At 38.3% G+C, this 21,454-nt stretch overlaps 1 protein-coding gene across 1 annotated transcript in view; it reads left to right on the top strand.

Moving 5' to 3' along the window:
• The window catches only part of LOC139689273 (ras-GEF domain-containing family member 1B-like), a 226,777-nt gene extending 206,637 nt beyond the window's left edge, over nt 1-20,140 (top strand). Inside the window, exons 8-11 of the mRNA XM_071586319.1 lie at nt 5,940-6,142; nt 6,787-6,938; nt 14,554-14,626; nt 17,696-20,140. Coding sequence (XP_071442420.1) covers nt 5,940-6,142; nt 6,787-6,938; nt 14,554-14,626; nt 17,696-17,714 — 447 coding nt within the window. The 3' untranslated portion in view covers nt 17,715-20,140. The remainder of the gene's footprint in view (nt 1-5,939; nt 6,143-6,786; nt 6,939-14,553; nt 14,627-17,695) is intronic.
• The last annotated feature ends 1,314 nt before the right edge of the window (nt 20,141-21,454 follow it).

Below are 21,454 nucleotides of genomic sequence, written 5' to 3'. Positions count from 1 at the left end.
ACAACATAGTTCCATATGCAGATGATACGACTTTGCCAATGAACCACAAGGACCCTAACATGTTTCAAACTAAGCTTGATTGCTCGTTATTGCTCTTGGAAAAATGGTTGAACATTAACAAACTGTCTGGAAATGTATTAAAAACAAATTATATTCAATTTAAAAAAGAAGGTAAGTGCCTCAGTTATACTTCTGCTTAAAAGGTAACTCATAGAAAGGGTTCACCGCTCCTAGTTTTTAGGTTTGTCTATTGATGAGCCCTTAAACTGGGGAATCCATACCAATGGCCTATGTTCCACTTTGGCGAAACGTGGATTTATTTCTACGAAATCGAACAAACATTGCAGATTTAAAGATATTGAAAATGGTTTACAATGGCAACTTTTAGTCACATATGAGCAACAGGGGGATCGAGATGGTGCGGGGGCTAACGTACTGGCTTCCCACCCTGAGGGCGCGGGTTCAAATCCCGGCGGTGTTGAATATTTTTCAGAGGTATCTCGATCCCTACTTGAGGTGCTTTGTGGAGGGCACTTTGAGTGAGTACGGCGTCCGTCGGATGGGACGTTAAGCTGCGGACCCCTTGGCGCCTTTCGTAAAGAGTAGGCTAATGCCGACGCCGGGTTTCTCTCCACCCTTCATCCTTTCCTATCCATCCCCTATGGCGCAAATGACCTTAGCTGTCGGTCGCCTCCCCTCAAAACTACTACCATGAGCAACAGAATTTTTTTTTGGGGAGTATGACCTGGCTTTCATAGAGTTTTTATAATGTAGAAAAGATGTATTGGGTAAATAGCAAAAATACCTGCATGGCACACTTGCAAACCTTATTTTAAAGAATCGAAAATCATAACTTTACCTTGTCTGTATATTTATTACTTATGTATGTGTATTAAGGATAATATGAAATAACAAATCACCAATACTCCAGTACATGGGCATAATACTCAACAGAGTGTTAATGTACATTTATTCTGCAACTCTTCTGCCATATATTCAATTGTTTCAGGCTTCACTTCGTGGAAGTATTTAATATCCATACTAAAAAGAAAGACTCGTACTTTTCCACCGATTTTATTATACGGTACAACGCGTTTCACCGACTTGCGGCATCATCAGGTACAAATTTGCAAAACAGACAGAGCAAGAATATATACCCTCAGGACAGAGTGGGGGCGGGGAGGGTTGGAAGGACCTGAGAGGGGTGGGGGCTCGCAGGTGCATTGATGGATTGTTTTGACCATTTCCAGGCTAGTTTCTCGGAGAGGAGTGGGGAGGGGCATGGGAATAATTGCTCATTACAAAGTGTCATGTTGGGGTTTACCAAGTGCCTTCATATCTCTAATTGCTCGAGAGCGTCCAGTTTTAATCCTTTTGGGAGTGTGTGTAATATCTCTGGGACAAAGTCACTGCTGTGGTCGAATTCTAGTAAATGCTTGGCGAAGAGAGAGTTGTTATTCTGATTTTTGTGACACCTAGCGTGTTCCTTGACTCGTAATTTGATATTCCTGCCGGTCTGACCGACATAAACGCTGTTGCAATCCTCACATTTCAGTTTATAAATGCCTGATTTGAGAAGGCTATCCTGGGTGTCTTTTCCATTGGCTAGAAGTTTGGAGAGGGTTATGGGTGGGTAGAAGGCTGCTTTGAGTGAGGTGGGTAGGCAGTTGGAAATCCTATATGAAAGATCTCCCAGAAACGGGATTGAGCACCACTTAAAATCTTAAAATTCTGCAGGCTGTGATACAAAAATGCTTTTTATGGCCATGTTTGATAAGAGTCCCTTTCATGTGGCTGTCAAAATGTTCAAATGTCTGCCTATTGGGCATTAAATCTGCTCATTCTAGGGGTACATTTAAGAAATACCTAAAACATTTTCTGATAGATAATTGCTATTATAGGGTGGAAGAGTTTCTGGAGTCTTCAGAACACTGAAACAGCCGATTGTTTGTTCTCTGACTTGTCCTATATTTTACTTTATAAAGTACTTTTAGTCCTAGGACCATTAAATATCATTGTTTATAAAAAATAAATGCCGCATATAACATAGGTATCCCTAAACAAAATTGATAATTTTGGGATCACTCCATCCACAACTCGTTCATAATCGCTTTGGACGGTGGAACTCACTTCCGGTGAAGTGATACTGACTGGCAGAGTCACTCTGCCTTTCATGATTGCTGTGGGTGGGTAGAGTCATTTCAAATGGTATCATACTGTAGACGCATCACGTGGAGGAGGGTGACTACAGTGAGGGGGACTATTAGGACTCACCCTCCTCCTCTGCAGGAGGAGTCATAATAGTCCCCCTGGATTCGAGAAAAGTCAGAAGAGCTTTTCAGTGACAGAATGAAAAAACTTGTTACACGTTGGGAGAAATGTGTAAGCTCTAACAGTTACTCTGTTTGATAATAAACATATGATTTTGAAACATAAGGATTGTACTTTAAAAACTTTTTGCCTGATCTTGCCATTTTTTTGTTTGCACTCTACAGGCATATGTGCATTAGTTTTCAGCCTAATGTTGCATATCACTTGTGCTTGAAAATGGGTAAAGAATAGTATTCAACAAAGAACATTTGCAGACTGGGTGATTTACATAGAAAGATATATGGCCATTGCTGTAAAAAACTGAACATCATTTGGCCACAAAAAACAATACATTCATTAAATACTCGCCATATATTAGTGTGACAAGTAAGGTTAATCTTCATTCTCAAACAATCCTCCTAAAACCTATTAGTCATGCATAAAAGAAAGTTTTACACAACATAATTGAATACACTTCTTGCAGCACTTGCATTTCAAAAAGTATTCAGGTTAAAAAAAAAACACGACATATCAACTTTTGGAAATGGGTACACTTTCCAGATGTTGAAGATATTTACATTTTGACAAAACTTTAGCTAAAATTTTTAAGATTAATGAATTAACTACACATTTCAATTTGCTCTCTTATATAGTGATATCTTGTGTCAGTGTGTTTTTATTCTTATGATTTGTATGATTCCTAGCAATTTTGTGGGTATTTTGATTGTCATTAAAGATTATTATTCTGCATTCTCCAAGGGCAATTGGGACTCTTCTTACCTGGCTCCTCACACTTATAACACTCACCCTTTATTTTCTTTTTGTTGTTCTCTTGCTCTTGGCATAAAACAGACCCTTATTGGAATTAATAAAGTCTGTTTTAGTCACCAAAGCTCTCTCCCCATTATAAAGAACCTCTCCAGCTTCATTCAAGAGTCTCATTTGAGCATCAGCAGTAGAAAGATGTGCGTTTTCATTTTCTATTACCACAACCCAAACATCATATTGAGGTGATAAACCTGATAATATAATGAATGTTGTGATTAATTTTTATTGTATTCAACAAAATACTCAGCCTATAGTTTCATCATCACTTACTTCATCAATTGCAGCAAGACCTTGAGCTGTAGGCATAATTTCAGTAAGGCCATTGAGCTAGTTGGACAATTTAATTTTTCTGAGTAAGCTTATACTTATTCCAAGTCTACAAGTTTCATAGGCAGTCCTTTAAGTTTCTCAAGCATCTTTTGCATATGTGCAGGATCAAACTTTAAATATAGCTGAATCCTCAAGAATAAAGCAAATGGCTGATAATACCTTTTCCTTTTTGTCTCTGCTAAAAGTTGTATCTCCATCAGAATAACCAAAAAGAGTATGTCATAATTTTTCTCAATCAGTGAAATGATTGAAATGCCATTTTTGCGAGATAATTGTTGGAGAAGTATATTCAACAAAGGATTGTACCAGACTGGATGAATTACATAGAAAGCCACATGTCATTTGGAATAAAAAATTTAACATTATTTAGTTGCAAAAAACAACTTTTTTCTTTTGATAGTTACCATAGATAGGGTTGAAAAGTGATTTCAATGCAACAATTTCAGAGTGTAAAAATCATTCGCCTTGACTGGGAATCGAACCCAGATCCCTCAATATCCGGTCGAGTGCTTTAGCCACTTAAGCTACCGAGGCGTCCTCTTAAACTCTGAAATTTTGGGGCTTTTTTTAAAGGAACAAGATGTTGTGACGAAATACCGTACATACAATGTCACAGGCATTCGTAGTCGTGCGCAAGGCGCCACAGTCCACGAGGTTAAAGCCAACTTTAAACACTTATGGTGTTTTCACTTTGACAAATTCCAAAGAAACTGCGGGGGATGCCACAATAGTAACTTTTAACGGAGTCATCCGCTAATGTGCATTTCAATGCAACAATTTCAGAGTGTAAAAATCCTTGCGCCTTGCGCACGACTACGAATGCCTGTGACATTGTATGTACGGTATTTCGTCACAACATCTTGTTCCTTTAAAAGCCCCAAAATTTCAGAGTTTAAGAGGACGCCTCAGTAGCTTAAGTGGCTAAAGCACTCGACCGGATATTGAGGGATCTGGGTTCGAATCCCAGTCAAGGCGAATGATTTTTACACTGAAATTGTTGCATTGAAATGCACATTAGCGGATGACTCCGTTAAAAGTTACTGTTGCGGCATCTCCCGCAGTTTCTTTGGAATTTGAAAAGTGATATTACTCTTCAATCTTCATCACCATGGGGATAGTATCCAGGAAATTGAAGTTGTGTCCTGGTGAGTAAAATTACACCATGCTCTTCAAGCAAGGCTTAAGGATTTTAAGGAAGGATTCATACTTTTTCTTTAATTTTCATAGTTTGAAAAATTTAACATTAACCCCTAAAAACTTAAGAGAATTTTTTTCACATACTTTTAAGGTATACAGGTTCTTGCGGACAACAGGTCATTATTTTCTGGCTCCTCATCAATAATTGCATCCTCTTTAAATAATTCTCCCACTATTTATGCATATGTTCTCTCTCTTTTCTCTGCATCTTGAACAGTCACTTGGGAATTTGGCCTGGCATTTTTCAAAAGCCTCTCCAATATTTTTTCCAAAAAATTTCATTCTTCATTGGAATGCCCCATGGTTTTAGTGACCATTTTCTTTTGGTAAAGATCATTTCCTTTTTAAATTTTCTTTAACTTCTAATCTCTGAAATTAAAAGAACAGATTAAATTATCTTCAGGATTCCATCCTCATTTTCTCTTGAAGGCTTCTAACAATATTTTTCTTAGCTCAGGATCAGTTGGAAATCTTGCATTCTTTTTACTTACAACAGTCTTGTAGAAATTACTAGGGAAAACATTTAAAACATAAACACAGTAATCAACCCGGAGGTTGGTTTGGTAGGTGATGGTAGAGTTCACCCAGTACTAAGCCTGATGACATGTGAAATTCACACATAAGGGTAGTGCTGGTTATAGTTTCTCAGGAAGATCTGGTACCAGTAAAATCACATAGCTTGGGTGGAGCTGCATGTTCACAGACTAGTCTGGGACTTGAACCCCAGCCCTCCGGTCAGTAGTATAACGCTCTACCCACTGGACTAAGGGACCCTCAGATATTTGCACAACATTTATTTCCAGTCATCATTTCTAATAAACCAATTCAATTACGTTACTTTTCTCTTTTTATTCATGCTGCACACAAGTTTTTGTGGCCATAATCAAAACTCACTCACTTTAACAAGCACTGTAGGCATGTAAGCATGATTTGCCGTGGAACACCTGATGTGGGATGTTCACAAGAGCAGTTAGCCAGCATTCAGCTGAGACTACCTCCCAATCCTTATGCCCTTTGGGTGCTATTGCGTGTTGGTTCAGTGTTGGGACTTTTTTGCAACAGCACTACTTAATATCCTGCAAGATCTGTTGCATCTTCTCATGATTTAATGGTAGCAAATCAACTGTTCTTTATTAAACCTCATGTTTATATTTTAATGAGGCACCAGCTATCATATTGGGATTCATTCATTTGTTGGCAATGTCATTTTCATATATTGCCAAGGTCATGCCTTTCAATTATAGTTTGTGCTTGTGTCTTTTTTCTCATTGCAGTGGAGCAAGGTACCCTCCGCAAAATTTTCAATTCTTGAGCACCAAATGGACCCTTCATCAAATTTCAGTAGCTATCGGTCAACACTTAAAGCAGCTATGTGGAGGTCTGCTGGTGCCACTGATGAAAGACAGAGGATTGTCATTCCTTTCTTCTCTCTTCTTGTAAAAGACCTATACTTCCTTAATGAAGGCTGTTCCAATAAGTAAGTACCTCTCATCCAGTGTCACTTATGCAGAACTTTATTATTTTCAATTCTCCTACTTCATATCTATTGAGGGCTAAAATTATTACACAAGTGTAGGTGATTACTCAATACCTAAAACACATTCTAATGCCTACTGCTAGCAAATTTTGGCCCTCATTTTCTAGAAATTTTGTTACAATATATCATAAATATCATTAGAGCATAGTTCTTCATATCATGTATTTTTTATCCAAAACACCTATTCTATTCCTTATATTATTCCAACCTATTCTTCCTTTTATCATAGCCTCAATATTCTGTATCACTTACTGGCCCTTTTCTGGCCTCTTTTTCTGCTTCCTTCAAATTTCAAATTGTGGTCTCCTCTTCCCACCACCGGCAATGTCTTCTCATTTCTTCCTCTCTGTTCATGTTGCATGCTCTATTCTACTGAATATCCACATTTCAAGAGCATATCATCTATGGTAATGTGCTTCCTACACATACTAGGTTTAAGTCTTTACTATACTTAGTGTGCCTATCATCAGTTTTTCATGATTACCTAGTGGAATGAAGATGCATTATTCTCAGTGACACAGATCTTTATTTGATAGTTAATTATTATGTCTTCATTATTAAACTGGTATACTCACTCTCTTTAGACTTCCGAATGGCCATATAAACTTTGAAAAGTTTTGGCAGCTTGCAAAACAAGTTACAGAGTTTATAACATGGAAGCAAGTCACCTGCCCTTTTGAGAAGAACCCAAAAGTGATAACTTTCCTCCAAGCGAGCCCTGTACTTACAGAAAATGGTAAGTTAAGACAAGGTCTTTAAAATAATAAGCGACCCACTACTTATTCTTTTAAACTTAAAATTTTGGCCTTTAGTCTTAAAATTATGGCCAATGAGCTGAAAAAGTAGTCTGGCTCAATTGCAATAATTCCTGGTAGCTAAATAGTTAAAAGTTTTTGCTGCATGTTTCCAGGAAGTCATTAATTACAATTTTCAGTAGATCACTCTAAAAGTTCGTCACAGACTATGAATGAAATACTACTGCTTAATTTAAATTGTTTTTGTGTCATTAAATTGAAAATCTTTTAATGCTGACATTTTGAAGTAACTAACCTGTAACTTTTGAAAAATATATAAATTTGATGATTAAAAAAATGTTCGTTTATCAATATTTATTTGTCAATAAAAATAATTTTCTTAGTCTTCAAATAATAACAATTTTTGACAGCATATAAGATGCACTGTCATTTTATCAGGGTACACACATGAGCAAAGTTTTAACAGTTCATGCAGAAGTGTGGGTGATTTATTGAGTACATTTCTGAAAAACAAATTTTTCTTCTCCGTAAAAAAGCAGTTGCTATTTTTTAACGATCAGTTGTGACAAAATATGATCATGTTGATTTCAATATCTCTTTTGCAACTCAATCAGTATCACAGAAGCATGGAACATGATATTATCTTGGCATAATAGTGATGAGTTTAATAATAATACCAGCTACAACATTCCACAATTTGACAATAAATATTATGTATGAGTAAATTCAATGATTTGAACATAATGGGGTCAAAATACAAGTTACTGAACATTGTGGGTCAAAATAGCATTTAGTATTAAACATTAACCGATCAAGCTTGAGCCTTACAAATAAGACATGGTTGATTTTTTTAACAATAATTTTGGAAAAAAATTGTCAAATATACCCTCAATTTCAGTACCTGGTTTTATTGTGTGCTTATTCTTTCTGCAGGCCCTTTCATTATTAGTAGGTGGATATTCATGCAAATGTTGGTTGACCTGAGCACTTAATAGCACCACAAAACAAAAGGAATTGCAGAAATGAAGTTTGTTAAATCCAAATTCAAAATGATAAAATGTCTTGAATATGATGGAGTCTAATGAGATGGAGGGATAGAACATTGTGTTATCTCCTTTGCTGCTTCCCAATTATTAACCCTTTAGAAACTGGGAAAAAGTAAAATATACCGAATAACTGATATTCAAACAGCTCTTGACCCCTGTCATTAATGCCGAGGACTTGTTTCTTGCATAGTAATGGGAGCAATGCATTCCAATTTGAGTTCTAGTCAGCTGGTGTCTGAGTGCATTGCACGCATATATTCTAGTGGTGAGGTATGGATAGGCAGCTGAATTGCGGGCATCACTTCACTTCCTGATAAAGGAACTAACTTGCTCAGAAGAGCTGTGGCACACTGGTGGCAATGTGCCCAGGCTGGCCAGCGGAGCATTGGCAGGAAATACTCCCAAGTAACGCACAGGGTGCTGCAAAGGATAATAGCCTTGTAGACCCCATCCTTTCATGCTTGTAAGAGCCTTGGATGACCAAAGTCATGATGCTTGGGTAATAATATATAATTGGCCCACTAGAAAATAGACAGGGCCTACTGGTACTATGAATACAAGAGGCGTGATGGTGTTGAACATGAAAGCAAAGGTATATTTATAGCAAAGGTATTCTTATGGCCAGCAGTGAATGTGCACATGGACAGCAGTCAGGGTATAGGGTCGATTTTGAATGATCAAGATGCATATAAGATAATATCAATTTTTGACCCCTAACTGTGGGCAATTCATCTCAAAGACGAGATTAACCATGCTATTACTCTTAGTGTATTTTGAAAAGGAGTGATTCTAAGAGATGAATTCATTGTGTATGGAGAGAGATTGAGAGATAGGATTAGTGAGGGACACAAGAAGAGATGCTTATTGAGGAATAGAGCCCCATGTACATATATATATATATATATATATATATATATATATATATATATATATAAAAGTTGCAAGTAGGGGAAATATTAGGAAATTTGTCACGGGAGGCGCCAAAGGTTTGGTGGATCTCAGAAGGTTTTTTAGATTGGCGGGTCGCCTGAATGCGATAGATGGGCATTGAGGTAGTAAGGATGAGGTTGCGTCATTGTTACATATAAAAATGGAAACAGTTCTTTAAGGAGGGTTTTCAGTCTGTATGATCCGGGGAAATAGGTGGTGCAAAGGTTGAGTGCTGCATCAGATGTGGGCTTGTTTTTATGTGGTGTGTGTGGTCGGGTGGAGCAGTGGATTTTATTTTGTGGTAGCTTTTCTGGGTAACGGCATTTGAGGAGTGCAAGATGTAGATTGTCAAGGTATTTGTTGAGAGTGGCTGTGGTGTAGCAAATTCGGTGTCCGCGGATAGAGAGAGAGTTAGGAATTGAGCATTTTGTGTGTTGAGGATGACAGCTTGTCTGGTGTAGGTATTGCTGATGGTTAGTGGCTTTGATGTGTACTGAAGTTGTGAATTTGTTGTTTTGAAGTGAGATGTCCATATCAAGAAAGGTGATGGTGGAGTCTGAAATGGAAGAGGTGAATTTAACAGTGAAAGATGAATTTAAGAAGGATAAGAAATTGTTGAGAGAATCAGAGCCATGTGTCCAGAGAATAAAAATGTCCTCTATGTAGCGGACCCACGAGGTGAGGGGGCCCCCCCGTGACAAATTTCCCAATATTTCCCCAACTTGCAACCGCCCCCGATGTAAAACCTGTCCTCTTATTATGCCTACTCCCCTCTCCCTACATCCCCTCATAGCCCCCTCACCTCGTTCCCACGCTAATTGCCTCTCAAAAAAAATATTATTTATCTTTTATCATGCAAGCATTGCACTTCCTTTTACATAGGTGAATGCATTACCCCTTTATCCATCCAAATGAATAATCACCGGTACTCCTGCAATTCTGCCTCACTCTCTTCTCTTCCTATCCCTTCACACGCCAATTCCCACAACCTTTCATTCGACCAGTGTTTTGCTCTAAGCATCCTAGAATCCCTACCTGATTCAGCCACCAACATAGAGGTGAGAACTCGTGAATCCGCCTACATACTATCCTTCCGTTCCTTTAAAATTCCCAGGTAGGGTCACCCATGCCAGATAGGTCGAAGGTTAGGAGCCAGACGAAAGGTAGTCCACGCAGCATCTGTTCCTCAGTGAGGCGGCTGCAATGGCGTCTGACCCCAGTGGGGCGGCCAGTAAGTGATGGTGTCACGTTAAAAACACTATTGAGGAAGGCAACGGGAAACCACCTCAATTATCATTCCCTAGAAAAATATGATGGACAATAGAGATATTTTGAGTCCTGGCAACCACGGGGCTCGGCCCAATCGGCCGTGTGTCGTGCCCGGCAGCGGGGGAGGCAAGGCTTCCGCGGTCATCATCCCACGAAACCCTTGCAGGGGAAAACCAGCAGCAGCAGGACAGAAGACGCAGGAGAAGAAGACAAAATTAGTTAGAATAGGAACGTGGAATGTTAGGACAATGATGAGGACAGGGAAATTGGAGAATGCGAGAGATGGAAAGGGGAAATATAGATATTTTAGGTCTATGCGAGGTGAGATGGAAAGATAGCGGGGATTACTGGAGTGATAAGTATAGAATAATATACAGCGGTGGGGACGAGAGCCAACGAGGGGTTGCCATAGTATTAAATGAAGAGGTAGGAAGAAGCGTAGTCAACATAGAGCAGGTAACGGATAGAATACTACTAGTGGAGATAAAAGCAGAACCGACGAACTTAGTTATTATTCAGGTATACATGCCACCGAGCAACCATAAGGAAGAAGAGGTCGATAAGATATACGATCAGTTAGAGGACATGATCGCGTGTGTTCCAGCAGGGAAACATTTGATAGTGATGGGGGACATGAATGCGACGGTAGGCGAAGGAAGAGATGGTGATGAGGTGGGCAACTAAGGTTTAGGCACGAGGAATGACCGCGGGGAGAAAGCAGTTGAGTTCTGCAGGAGACAGGGGTTAGTCTCCACCAACACTTGGTTTAGACACCACAAAAGACGCAGGTATACATGGAAAATGCCAGGTGACTCAGGAAGATATCAGCTAGATTATATCCTGGTTAGACACAGGTTTAGGAATAGTGTGATAAATTCCCACAGCTTTCCGGGAGCGGATGCGGTCTCAGACCACAATTTAGTTGTTATGAAATGTAGCGTACGTTTCAAAAAGATAAGGCAGGGGTGGCGAATTAGAAAATGGAATGTAGAAGCATTAAATGGGTTGAAAAGGAAGGAATACAAACAGGCGGTAGATAAAATAATGGAGGATGGTAAAGGGCTTATTACTATCGAAGAAAAATGGGAAATGATCAAAAAAGGGTTGTCTAAAGCCGCAAAAGACACTATTGGAACCGTTAACGCTAAAAGGACTAGGAAACCATGGATCACCGATGAGATGATTACAAAGATGGATGAGCGGCGAAAATGGAAGAATATAAATACAGAATTAGGCAAAATGAAGTACAAAGAATTGAACAATAAATTGAGGCAGGCAACAAATAAGGCAAAAGACGCATGGTGGAAGACGCAGTGCGAGGATATGGAAAGTCTCCAGAGGAAGGGCGAAATCGGTGCGCTGTACAGCAAAGTTAAATCGTTATCGGGAAGTAAGAAAGGAAGAGCTATGCTAATAGTTAGAGATAAAGCGGGTAAGGTAATAGTTGACGCAGGAAAGATCCAAGAGAGATGGAAGGAGTATATAGAAGAACTGTATAGTAAAGAACTCAGACCAACACAGTTTGACATTGAAAAAGAAAATGACGTAGAGGAAGACAGCTTAGGTCCAGGCATACTAGACAATGAGATAGAAAGGGCATTAAGGGAGATGAAACTAAATAAGGCCGTGGGGGTAGATAACATTCCCGTGGAACTTTTAAAATGCTTAGGAAAATGTGGGAGGAAGAGGCTATATGGGCTGATCCGTAGTATTTATGATGGAATCTGGCCGGAAGACTTTGTGAGAGCAGTTTTAGTTCCGATTCCGAAAAAGGTAAAGGCCACGTCATGTGAGGACTATAGGACAATTAGTTTGATATCCCACGCAGCTAAAGTTGTTCTCAGGATCATAAACAAACGGATAGAGAGTAGGGCAAATGATTACTTAGGGGATGATCAGTTTGGGTTTAGGAAGGGGAGAGGTACGCGTGATGCCATTGCAGTAATGAGATTATTAATCGAGAGGAATATAGAACACAACCAGGAGGTATTTGCCTGTTTCGTAGATTTCGAAAAAGCGTTTGATAGAGTGAATTGGGAAAAACTAATGAGTATATTGCAGAAAATAGGAATAGATTGGAGGGAAAGGAGGCTAATCCGCAACCTGTACATGTCTCAGACTGCTCAGGTGCGGGTGGGAAACGGGGAGTCAGGATGGGCAGTGTTAGGAAGGGGTGTAAGGCAGGGTTGCCCATTATCACCGTTGCTGTTCAACCTGTATGCAGAGGAAATGATCAAAGAGGCATGGGAAGAACTCGAGGTAGGAATGAAAGTGGGCGGGGGATTCGTAAAATCAGTTAGGTTTGCTGATGACCAAGCTTTAGTTTGTCAGTCAGCCAAGGGGCTGCAAGCATTGCTTAGTGAATTGGAAATTCAGTGCGACAGGTATGGGATGAGAATCAACATTAATAAAACAAAGGTTATGCGATTTTCTAGAAAGAAAAAGGCTAATCTTAACATTAAAGTAAGAGGGCAAAAACTAGAGCAGGTAGAATAGTTTACGTATCTCGGAGGTGTTTTGGACCAACACGGTCAAAGTAGTAGGGACGTAAGGAGAAGAATTGCGCTAGGCAAAGAGGCTTTCACGAGGAGGAGGGAGTTGATGACGGGGACTTTGAGTAAGGATGTTAAGAAAAGACTCGTAAAAACTTTGATATGGAGCGTAGCTATGTATGGCGCGGAAACGTGGTCATTGAAGCAGGAGGATAGACGTAGACTGGAGGCTTTTGAAATGTGGGTGTGGAGAAGAATGGAAAAGGTGAAATGGACAGAGAAGAAAACAAATGAGGAAGTACTTGGTATGGTGGGCGAAGAGAGGGGTTTGTTGGGAGCAATCCTATGGAGGCAGGAAAAGTGGATGAAGGGGGTGTTGACCGGCAGTGGGATGTTGAAGACTGTGATAGAGGGTAGAATGTTGGGCAAAAGAGGAAAGGGAAGGAACAGGATAGGGATGTTGGACGGGATGAAGGGAGGAAGAAAGTACTCAGAGATGAAGAGGGACCTGGTGTAGAGTAGAATTTAGGGTTGTGTTTTGTTAGTAGTCACAAAATATTTGTTTGGTAGTTGTGTCCATCAAAAAAACCTACCTTAACCGGGGAAAAGCTGAAAAACTACAGGGCAAAAATGTTAGAATGTAGTTTTGAAGAATAGCAGAGTTCAAATGATGTAGAATGGGAGGATGTAGGGAAAATGGAAGTGTGAGTGGAGCTTGAGAAAGTGATGATTGCTGAGTGCACTGAAAGTGGACAAGGAAAAGGCATATTAGGAGAATGATGTAGGTGATGATGCCTGGTAAATTGAGGAACTCGAAGATTGTGAGTGAAAATAAGGAGTTACAAAGAAAAATATACAATTAAAATTACTCCGAGCATCTTACCTAGAGACCCACACAATAGTATAATGCTTTTTCTTAGTCAATTAAAAAATCTAATTCTTTTCGTTAGGCTACTCAAATAATGCTTTTAAAAACTTACTTAGATCTATTTATGAAAATCAGATTCATGAATGTGGATTTAAAGTCAAATATCCTGTTTCCAACCTAAAAAGGAGCCTGGATTCACTTATTCTTGATCATGGATATCCAACTATTACAAGTCAAGTAATATGGACAAGGGTGATCCGGAAATGATTCGCACCTAGGCCAGAACTGTTAAAGTTGTCATGTAGCTGAAAAGTAATTAGTTATAAGGTGTTTGTCTCTCTTGAGACAGTGCTGAGGCAGGGACAATGATTTGGAGTGATATGATGTCTCTCTTTTGTGTGACCTTGTCATTGAATTAGGACTGTACTAGACACAGGGTTTGAATTTAGATGTGCATCTTCTGTAGAAAAATACAAATGACCTGAGTCATTAGAGCATCCCTCTTTGAGGGAGTTGGACCAAAGGTATCATATTTGAGCCAAAGTGGATGTCATGATGTTTTTAAGAGCACTAGAGGGAGAAAAAATGTTGCCTTTCAAGGTTTTTCATGGAACTCATTTTAAATAAATAATGTTTTACTTGTGTGTCCCTGCCAAATCATGTTTGGGGGTGATGGTATTCAAAGCTAATTCTTTTATGTTCATGCTACATATTTTGATTGCTTCATTTTGCTCTGGTTTCTATGATAGTATCTTTTTGTTACTTCTCGGAGTAAAAGCAACTTCTCTAAGTCCATTATCATTTTCTAGGCATGCATGGGCTTTAGTGTAATGGCTGATGCCCTTTCCAAATAATCATGTAGTATTCTTAATGTGAATGTTATCCCATTTTGACGAACAGAATAATTACTCAATGATAGCAAAAACCGATGGATTCATTCATTCACAGTGCCTACAGCAAAATTAGTAACGCAAATACATTTATGTTGCAGCACTGGCACTAGCATCCTTTGAATGTGAACCTCCTGACAATAACCATGAAAAGGAACGGTATAAAACATTGAGGTAAGAGTCATTTCCTTTTTAATCAAATGATCATTGAATATTAACTATTGGTGCATTATGCAGTAAATGGTCAAAAGTGTTTAAATCAATGGAATAGTTTTCTCAAGGTACATGTATACGTTTAGTGTTTCCTCATCTCTTGGAAAGCCCCTACAATTATGAAAAAGGAGCCTCTTTTTTGTCAGTCATGATAATCGATTCTCTAATATTATTTAATAAGCTGCCTATGATGTTTTAGTGTTCTTGAATGAGCCTTTTTGCCCTTTAATTGAGCAAATGCTCTTTTTTCTTCATCCTGTCTGCAAATTTCCAGAAAAATGGCATCTTAATGAGAAGTTCAGCCGATTAAAGTCCTCTTTAATGAAAGAACATCAGTGTTTTTCAATTAAGCCAAAAATATATTTTTAGGTGTGCACAGGAGTTAACTGTTTGTTCTTCTCTTGAAAAAATATTTAAGTTTAGTATTTCAGCCATAATAATGGAAGGCAAAGAATGTTTGGTATCCTCAAATGCATCAGATATCAGGTGGATTTCAGTTAGCTTTGTCCAAGTATCAGCTTTAAAACTTGGCAGAAAATGTTGATCGCTTTATCACTCTTGCCCTGGGACCTCCAGTGGCCTGAGCAATTTGAAGGCCCCCATCTGGCTCATTTATATGCTGCACACCCATTTAAGACTTCCAAAATGGAAAACTTCACATGTAGGAAATTCTACCTGTTGGAAACCAACCAAGTGGGACTTCAAATCCTTGGAAGCTGTGTAGAGTTAAATTCTCTGCTTCTCTACATTGGTAGCAAGCCCCTCTTCCAACTTGAATTCATGGCCAACTCCCATTAGCTGTATGGTGATACAACTAGGGAATGAAGTGCATTCTCTAAAAATGTAAATGCAGCAAATAGTTTGATGTATTTTGCAATTTGTTACAATCATTAACCAGAACCAATTTGATTTTAAGTAGAGGAGAATTATAACATACTTGGCTGATGCAGCCTCTGGCTTTAACTAACCATTATGATAGAAATGGAATTTTGTAATGAAAAAAATGTTTTTTGGTATCCAAGATATGCACACAAAAATTGGTAACAATATTTTCCTGATGTGTACGTGAAGTGGTAAATTCAGACCATCAGTTAAGTGTGCATATGATAGCAGATCATATTGGCATTGATAAAACTACAGTGTACACCATTATCACTGAAAACTTGGTGATGCAAAATATCTTTGCTAAATTTGTCTTGAAAGACGACCAAGAGCAGAGTTGAGTATCTGCTTGCTAAGACCTTCTATAATGTGTTAAAGAAGACCATAAATTTTTGCACAGTCCCGGCTTGGCACCAGCAGACTATTGGCACCAGCAGACTACTTGGCACAAACAGGAATTTCCTGTTCCCAAAAGCAAAATCCTCCCTCAAAGGACACCACCATAGGATCTAAGTGCCATCAAAGAAGCTTGCACTCTTACCTTTATCTGAAATCCACCTATTCAGGTGCCTTTGAGTCATGGAAAAGCTGCTGAAAGAAATCTGTTGACGCTTAAGGGATGTACTTTGAAGAATTTTGAGGCATTGTAGCAACATGTGAAATAAATTATATTTCTGAAACTTTTCCGATACTTTTTATACAAACCTTGTATATGCGTTATTATTAGCCATTGGTAAGGTATAAGTTTTCTATTTAAGATTTGCTATTTACTCTTGTTGAAGAAGGTGAAATAATCTTCTAATAAGACTACGAAAGACATTACAACAAGAGCTTTTGTATTTAAGGAGCAGGATCATTAGTAATAGAAGGAGCTAAGGAATTATAGTGAGAAGAATAGGAATGGTAAAGAAGGCTTTCTATCGGAAGAAGCAACAACAAATGGTAAAAAATACCAGCATTAGCAGAAGAGAGTAATTCAATGAGATTATGTAGGGAGTCTATTTTCTATGGATTTGAAGCATGGCTGATAGAAGCAGTGGAGGCAAGAAGATTGGAGTGGTTTGAAATGCAGAAGAGCGATGAAAATAAAACGGAGAGAGAGTAACGAATGAAGCACTTTGATGAGCGGATGAATAGGAAAGACTACATATGGAGGACGCTTACAAGAAGAAAAGAGAAATGAAGAAGTGTACGTACCCTGAGGCATGATAGCCTACTAAAGAGCATAATTTGCAGAAAGGGAAATACTTAGGAGGGAAGGCCTGGGATGAGCCATGAGAAGCAGGCAATGGAAAATGGTGGTGCATGGAGCTGTGAGGGAATAAAGAGATTGGCAGAGAGTATAGAGGGTTGCTACAAACCAATCCTCAGGTTGAATACCTGTGGAGATGATGACAAGCTCTGCAGTAGTATTAGTGTTAGAGTTTCATTTTCAAATGGCAAATGCTTGATGAAACCGAGGGCAGTCAATTCCAAATTTAATATTTTTGGAGTGGGCAGTCTTTCACAAATGCACATATTCAATAATAAGTTGACTGTATACATGTGCTTTGAGATGAACTATGAATTGGGAATGGTAGAGATCACCTCTGCCAAGTTTCTAATGAAAAAGCCAGCTGAGTAGGGTGGGAGCAGGTGGAATTCTATGTCAGGTAGTCTTGCATCCATCCTTGAATCTCTGTCAGACATACTAGTATTAGTAGTCTTCCCCACACAACATTCATTCCATAGCCCAGGAAAATCCCCAAAAAGCATTAATGATATTCAGCCTCTAATGAAGGCAAGCTGGCGATATGTATGTCTAACATCAGGTGAGGAAAGGTTGATAATTTGCACAGAAACATCAATAGCCCCCCAAAAAACATTAGAGAAGGAATGACCATCATCCTTATCTTTGAGAAAAATGAAAAAAAAAGGATTAATGGGATTAGTTAACTCTCCATCGCAATTAGCCGAAGCACTTCCAATTATGGCATTGAGATTAAAATGGAGATGAGTGGGACGTATATCACATTATGTGGAATATACACGAATATGGTTGACTCTCAGGATATTTGATTTCAATGCATATAAATAGCTAATTATATCTTAGGATGCTTTTTTTCTTGCTGAGATGTTTAAATAATAGAATGTTCTTTCATATTTCAGGGCAGAGCTTAATTCCTGAATTTTTGAAGTCATTCCATTATCTCAACCGGTCAGAGTCTGTAATCTTGTGAATCTCTGTGAAAGTCTGAATGTTGATTGGGAATGTGAAATAGTGATCAAGTTTCCCCAAAATATAAAAAGCAACATTGTCTAAAACTTAGATTTTAATTCGTGTGGTGTCATGTCCCTATTTCAGCTTTACATTTATAATGTTCATCAAACATAACGAGAGGTGTAATATTTAGCATTAACAATTTTGTTCATTAACATTTTCTAAGATTAATTTTGTTCCACTTTTCTTCTTGACATCAGAAGATGAGACGCCTTACCGTGAGCAATTTAAAGTAGCAAATGGCATTGTTGAGTTTTAATTCCTATACTCTGCAGTTCTAGAGCAAATACTACGGCTCTTTCTTAAAATCTGATGCCTTGTTTTATCTAAGTGGCTGAAATGACAGCATTGCAATGAAGTTACTATCAATGGGTACTCTGGACAGTAAAAACCAAAGTTGCTTAAACTTTATATTTTCGATATTCTCTGCAATTCTGTTTTCATTTAACTTGTAGAAATTTTCCCAGAGGGATCCATGTTTTTGGTGAATATGCATAACTTATTTATTTTTAGAAACTTCAAAAGCATATGCTGGGATTGAGGACATAATGATGAGACAGAAAAAAATCAGTCCATCTGTGTATCTCCATTTTCACAGTCCTTGTTACTGTCAAATATCATTGACTGTCATAGCAGCTGCTTGTACACTGGAATTCACATTCTGATGAAATTGAAATTGTTTATTTTTACTCTTTCATGGCTTCATCTACTTAATTATTTTATAACCAAGCATTGTGAACCTCTAAACTCTGATTTGTTTTTTCTTGAATTATGTAAAATCAGACACACATGAAAACAAATGGAATAGGTAATGCATTGCTAGTTAATGGAATACAAAACTTGGAGGACCAAAACCACAGTGGAGATGATGGAGAGATCCTCAACACTGGACATCCTGGAAGAGTTATTGGCATTGGGGAAGATATCTCTTCTGTGGATTGTATGCACTAGGGTGGCTTTATAAATGAGTGACTGACTTTTGCTTGTGTAAACGTTTCCATGATTGTCCAATTAACAATTTTTTACAAAATGTTCAATCATAAAACAGTTTACACTTATTTGGTTAATATGATTCTGGACTGAAATGCTTCTTTTCAATGAATGTAATGCACCTTTCAAGTTCTGGACACATATTACACCACATTAAGGTTTGTATTCATGTATGTACAAAAACATTTGTAAACTTACCTACCTATTTATGTATTCCCAAATACTGTGTGGCAGAAGACAAATGTATCCATTGTAAACTTATACAAATGAAATTGAAACCTCATTTTCTCTAGAGAAATGCCATTTGTATTCACGAAAAAAGTACCGCCATGCCTCTCAGCTCAGTCCATATGTTGTGGGCATGTTCATCTAGTCATTTTGTGAATTTTTTTCACTTGTATAGCTTAGTCTAATTTTTGGGAGTGGGGCTTCTCTAAAACTTTCTGGTCGTCATGATGTCAAGTGCCCCATGGGAGCACAACTGTTTTATCAGGGCATACCTGGAATGTGCAAGATCATTCCTTGGTGCAGTATTACCTCTCTGTGACATTCTGTCCTGAGTTTTAATGTAAAATAAGTGTTTAATTGTTAGTAACTACATAACACTATTTTAAATTAAAATACATTGTGTTTTCAAATACAAACATTTGCTTCATTATTTTCTCTACTGAAACCTTCTTATGTAGTCACATTGGTTAGCAGACCAAATGAAAGATGAAGATGTCAAATCTGGGCAACTCTTTCTCTCAGCAACTCCCAAGGCTTCCTCTGATGATGCCCTTCAAGAGTGCAGCCTTTTTGTCTTATAAATTAAGAGTATTTGTGCATAACGTTAAAAAAAATACATTGAGAATTTGCCAATTTAATAATAATAATTGTTTACTAAAAGTGTTATAATCTTTGATAATAATATCTATCTATTGTCCATACTAAAAAGAAAGACTCGTACTTTTCCACAGATTTTATTATACGGTACAGTAGGGAAAAGTACGGGTCATTCTTTTTAGTATGGATATTAAATACTTGCACGAAGTGAAGCCTGAAACAATTGAATATATTCTATCTATTGTGTTACCAATGACCACCATTTTGGATTATTTTTGGTCATTGGGTCAGTTTCATGGACATTTGCCAAATGCTTACGAGGGAACCTTAGGAAATGCAAGGATTGTGATTCTGAAATATGTGCTGACGAAAATTCCCATTTCCTCAAAATTACACTATGGTGTGTGAAAAAATATTAGGAATCCTTCCCATGGTCTTACCACGTAAACCTGTGTAAAAGATAAATATTTGATTGCAAATCATAATTTGTATTTTGTTTCTGATATGTAACTAATTAAATCAACTAAAAACCAATTACTGTTTAAAACCTATTGTATAAGACCCTTGGAAAACAAATGATATAGCTATGTGATTTTTTGGGCACCAGATCTTCCTAAAAAGCCATAAACGGCACAGAGCAAGGAACGGCCCCCTACCATGATGAGTGAATTTCATACACTTTTGAGCTCAGTATTGGGCGAACTCTACCATCACCAACCAAACCGACCTTGGGTTAATGCGATAAGGACTAGGAAACCATGGATACCTAATAAGATGATTACAGAGATGGATGAAAGGAGAAAATGGAAGAATGTAAACACAGAGTTAGGCAAAATGAAGTTAAAAACATTAAATAATAAATTGAGGCAGGCAACAAATAAAGCAAAAGAAGCATGGTGGAAGATGTAGTGTGATGATATGGAAAGTTTGCAGAGGAAGGGTGAAATTTGTGCGCTATACAGCAAAGTTAAATATTTATCGGGAAGTAAGAGAGGAAGATCTATGCTAATAGTTAGAGATAAGGCAGGTAAGATAATAGTTGACGCAGGAAAGATCCAAGAGAGATGGAAGGAATATGTAGAAGATCTGTATAGTAAAGAACTTAGACCAACAAAGTTAGACATAGAAAAGGAACATGACGCAGAGGAAGATAGCTTTGGTCCAGGCATACTCGACGATGAGATAGAAAGGGCATTAAGGGAGATGAAACTAAATAAGGCCGTGGGGGTGGATAACATTCCTCCGGAACTACTGAAATGTTTAGGAAAATGTGGGAGGGAGAGGCTATATGGGCTGATTCGTAGTATTTATGCGGAAGGAATCCAGCCGTATGACTTTGTGAGATCAGTGTTAGTTCCTATTCAAAAAAAGGTAAAGGCTACATCATGTGAGGACTACAGGACAATGAGTTCGATATCCCACGCAGCCAAAGTTGTTCTCAGGATCATATACAAAAGCATAGAGAGCAAATGAATACTTAGGAGATTAACAGTTTGGAATTAGGAAAGGGAGAGGTACTCGTGATGCCATTGCAGTAATGAGATTATTAATCGAGAGGAATATAGAACACAACCAGGAGGTATTTGCCTGTTTCGTAGATTTCGAAAAAAGCGTTTGATAGAGTTAATTAATAATGAGAATATCGCAGAAAATAGGAATAGATTGTGGGGACAGGAGGCCAAATCACGACCTGTACATGTCTCAGACTGCTCAGGTGCGAATGGGGAACGGGGAGTCCGGATGAGCAGTGTTAGGAAGAGGGGTAAGGCAGGGTTGCTCAGTAACTTGTTACAAAGTACATGCCTTAGCTGACGACACACCTTTGCTAACGT

The sequence above is a fragment of the Hetaerina americana genome, unplaced genomic scaffold, assembly GCF_022747635.1.
Source record: "Hetaerina americana unplaced genomic scaffold, ioHetAmer1.1.p SCAF_22, whole genome shotgun sequence".
In the NCBI taxonomy this organism is placed as follows: Eukaryota; Metazoa; Arthropoda; class Insecta; order Odonata; family Calopterygidae; genus Hetaerina; species Hetaerina americana.
This window is presented reverse-complemented; position numbering and strand designations above follow the sequence as displayed.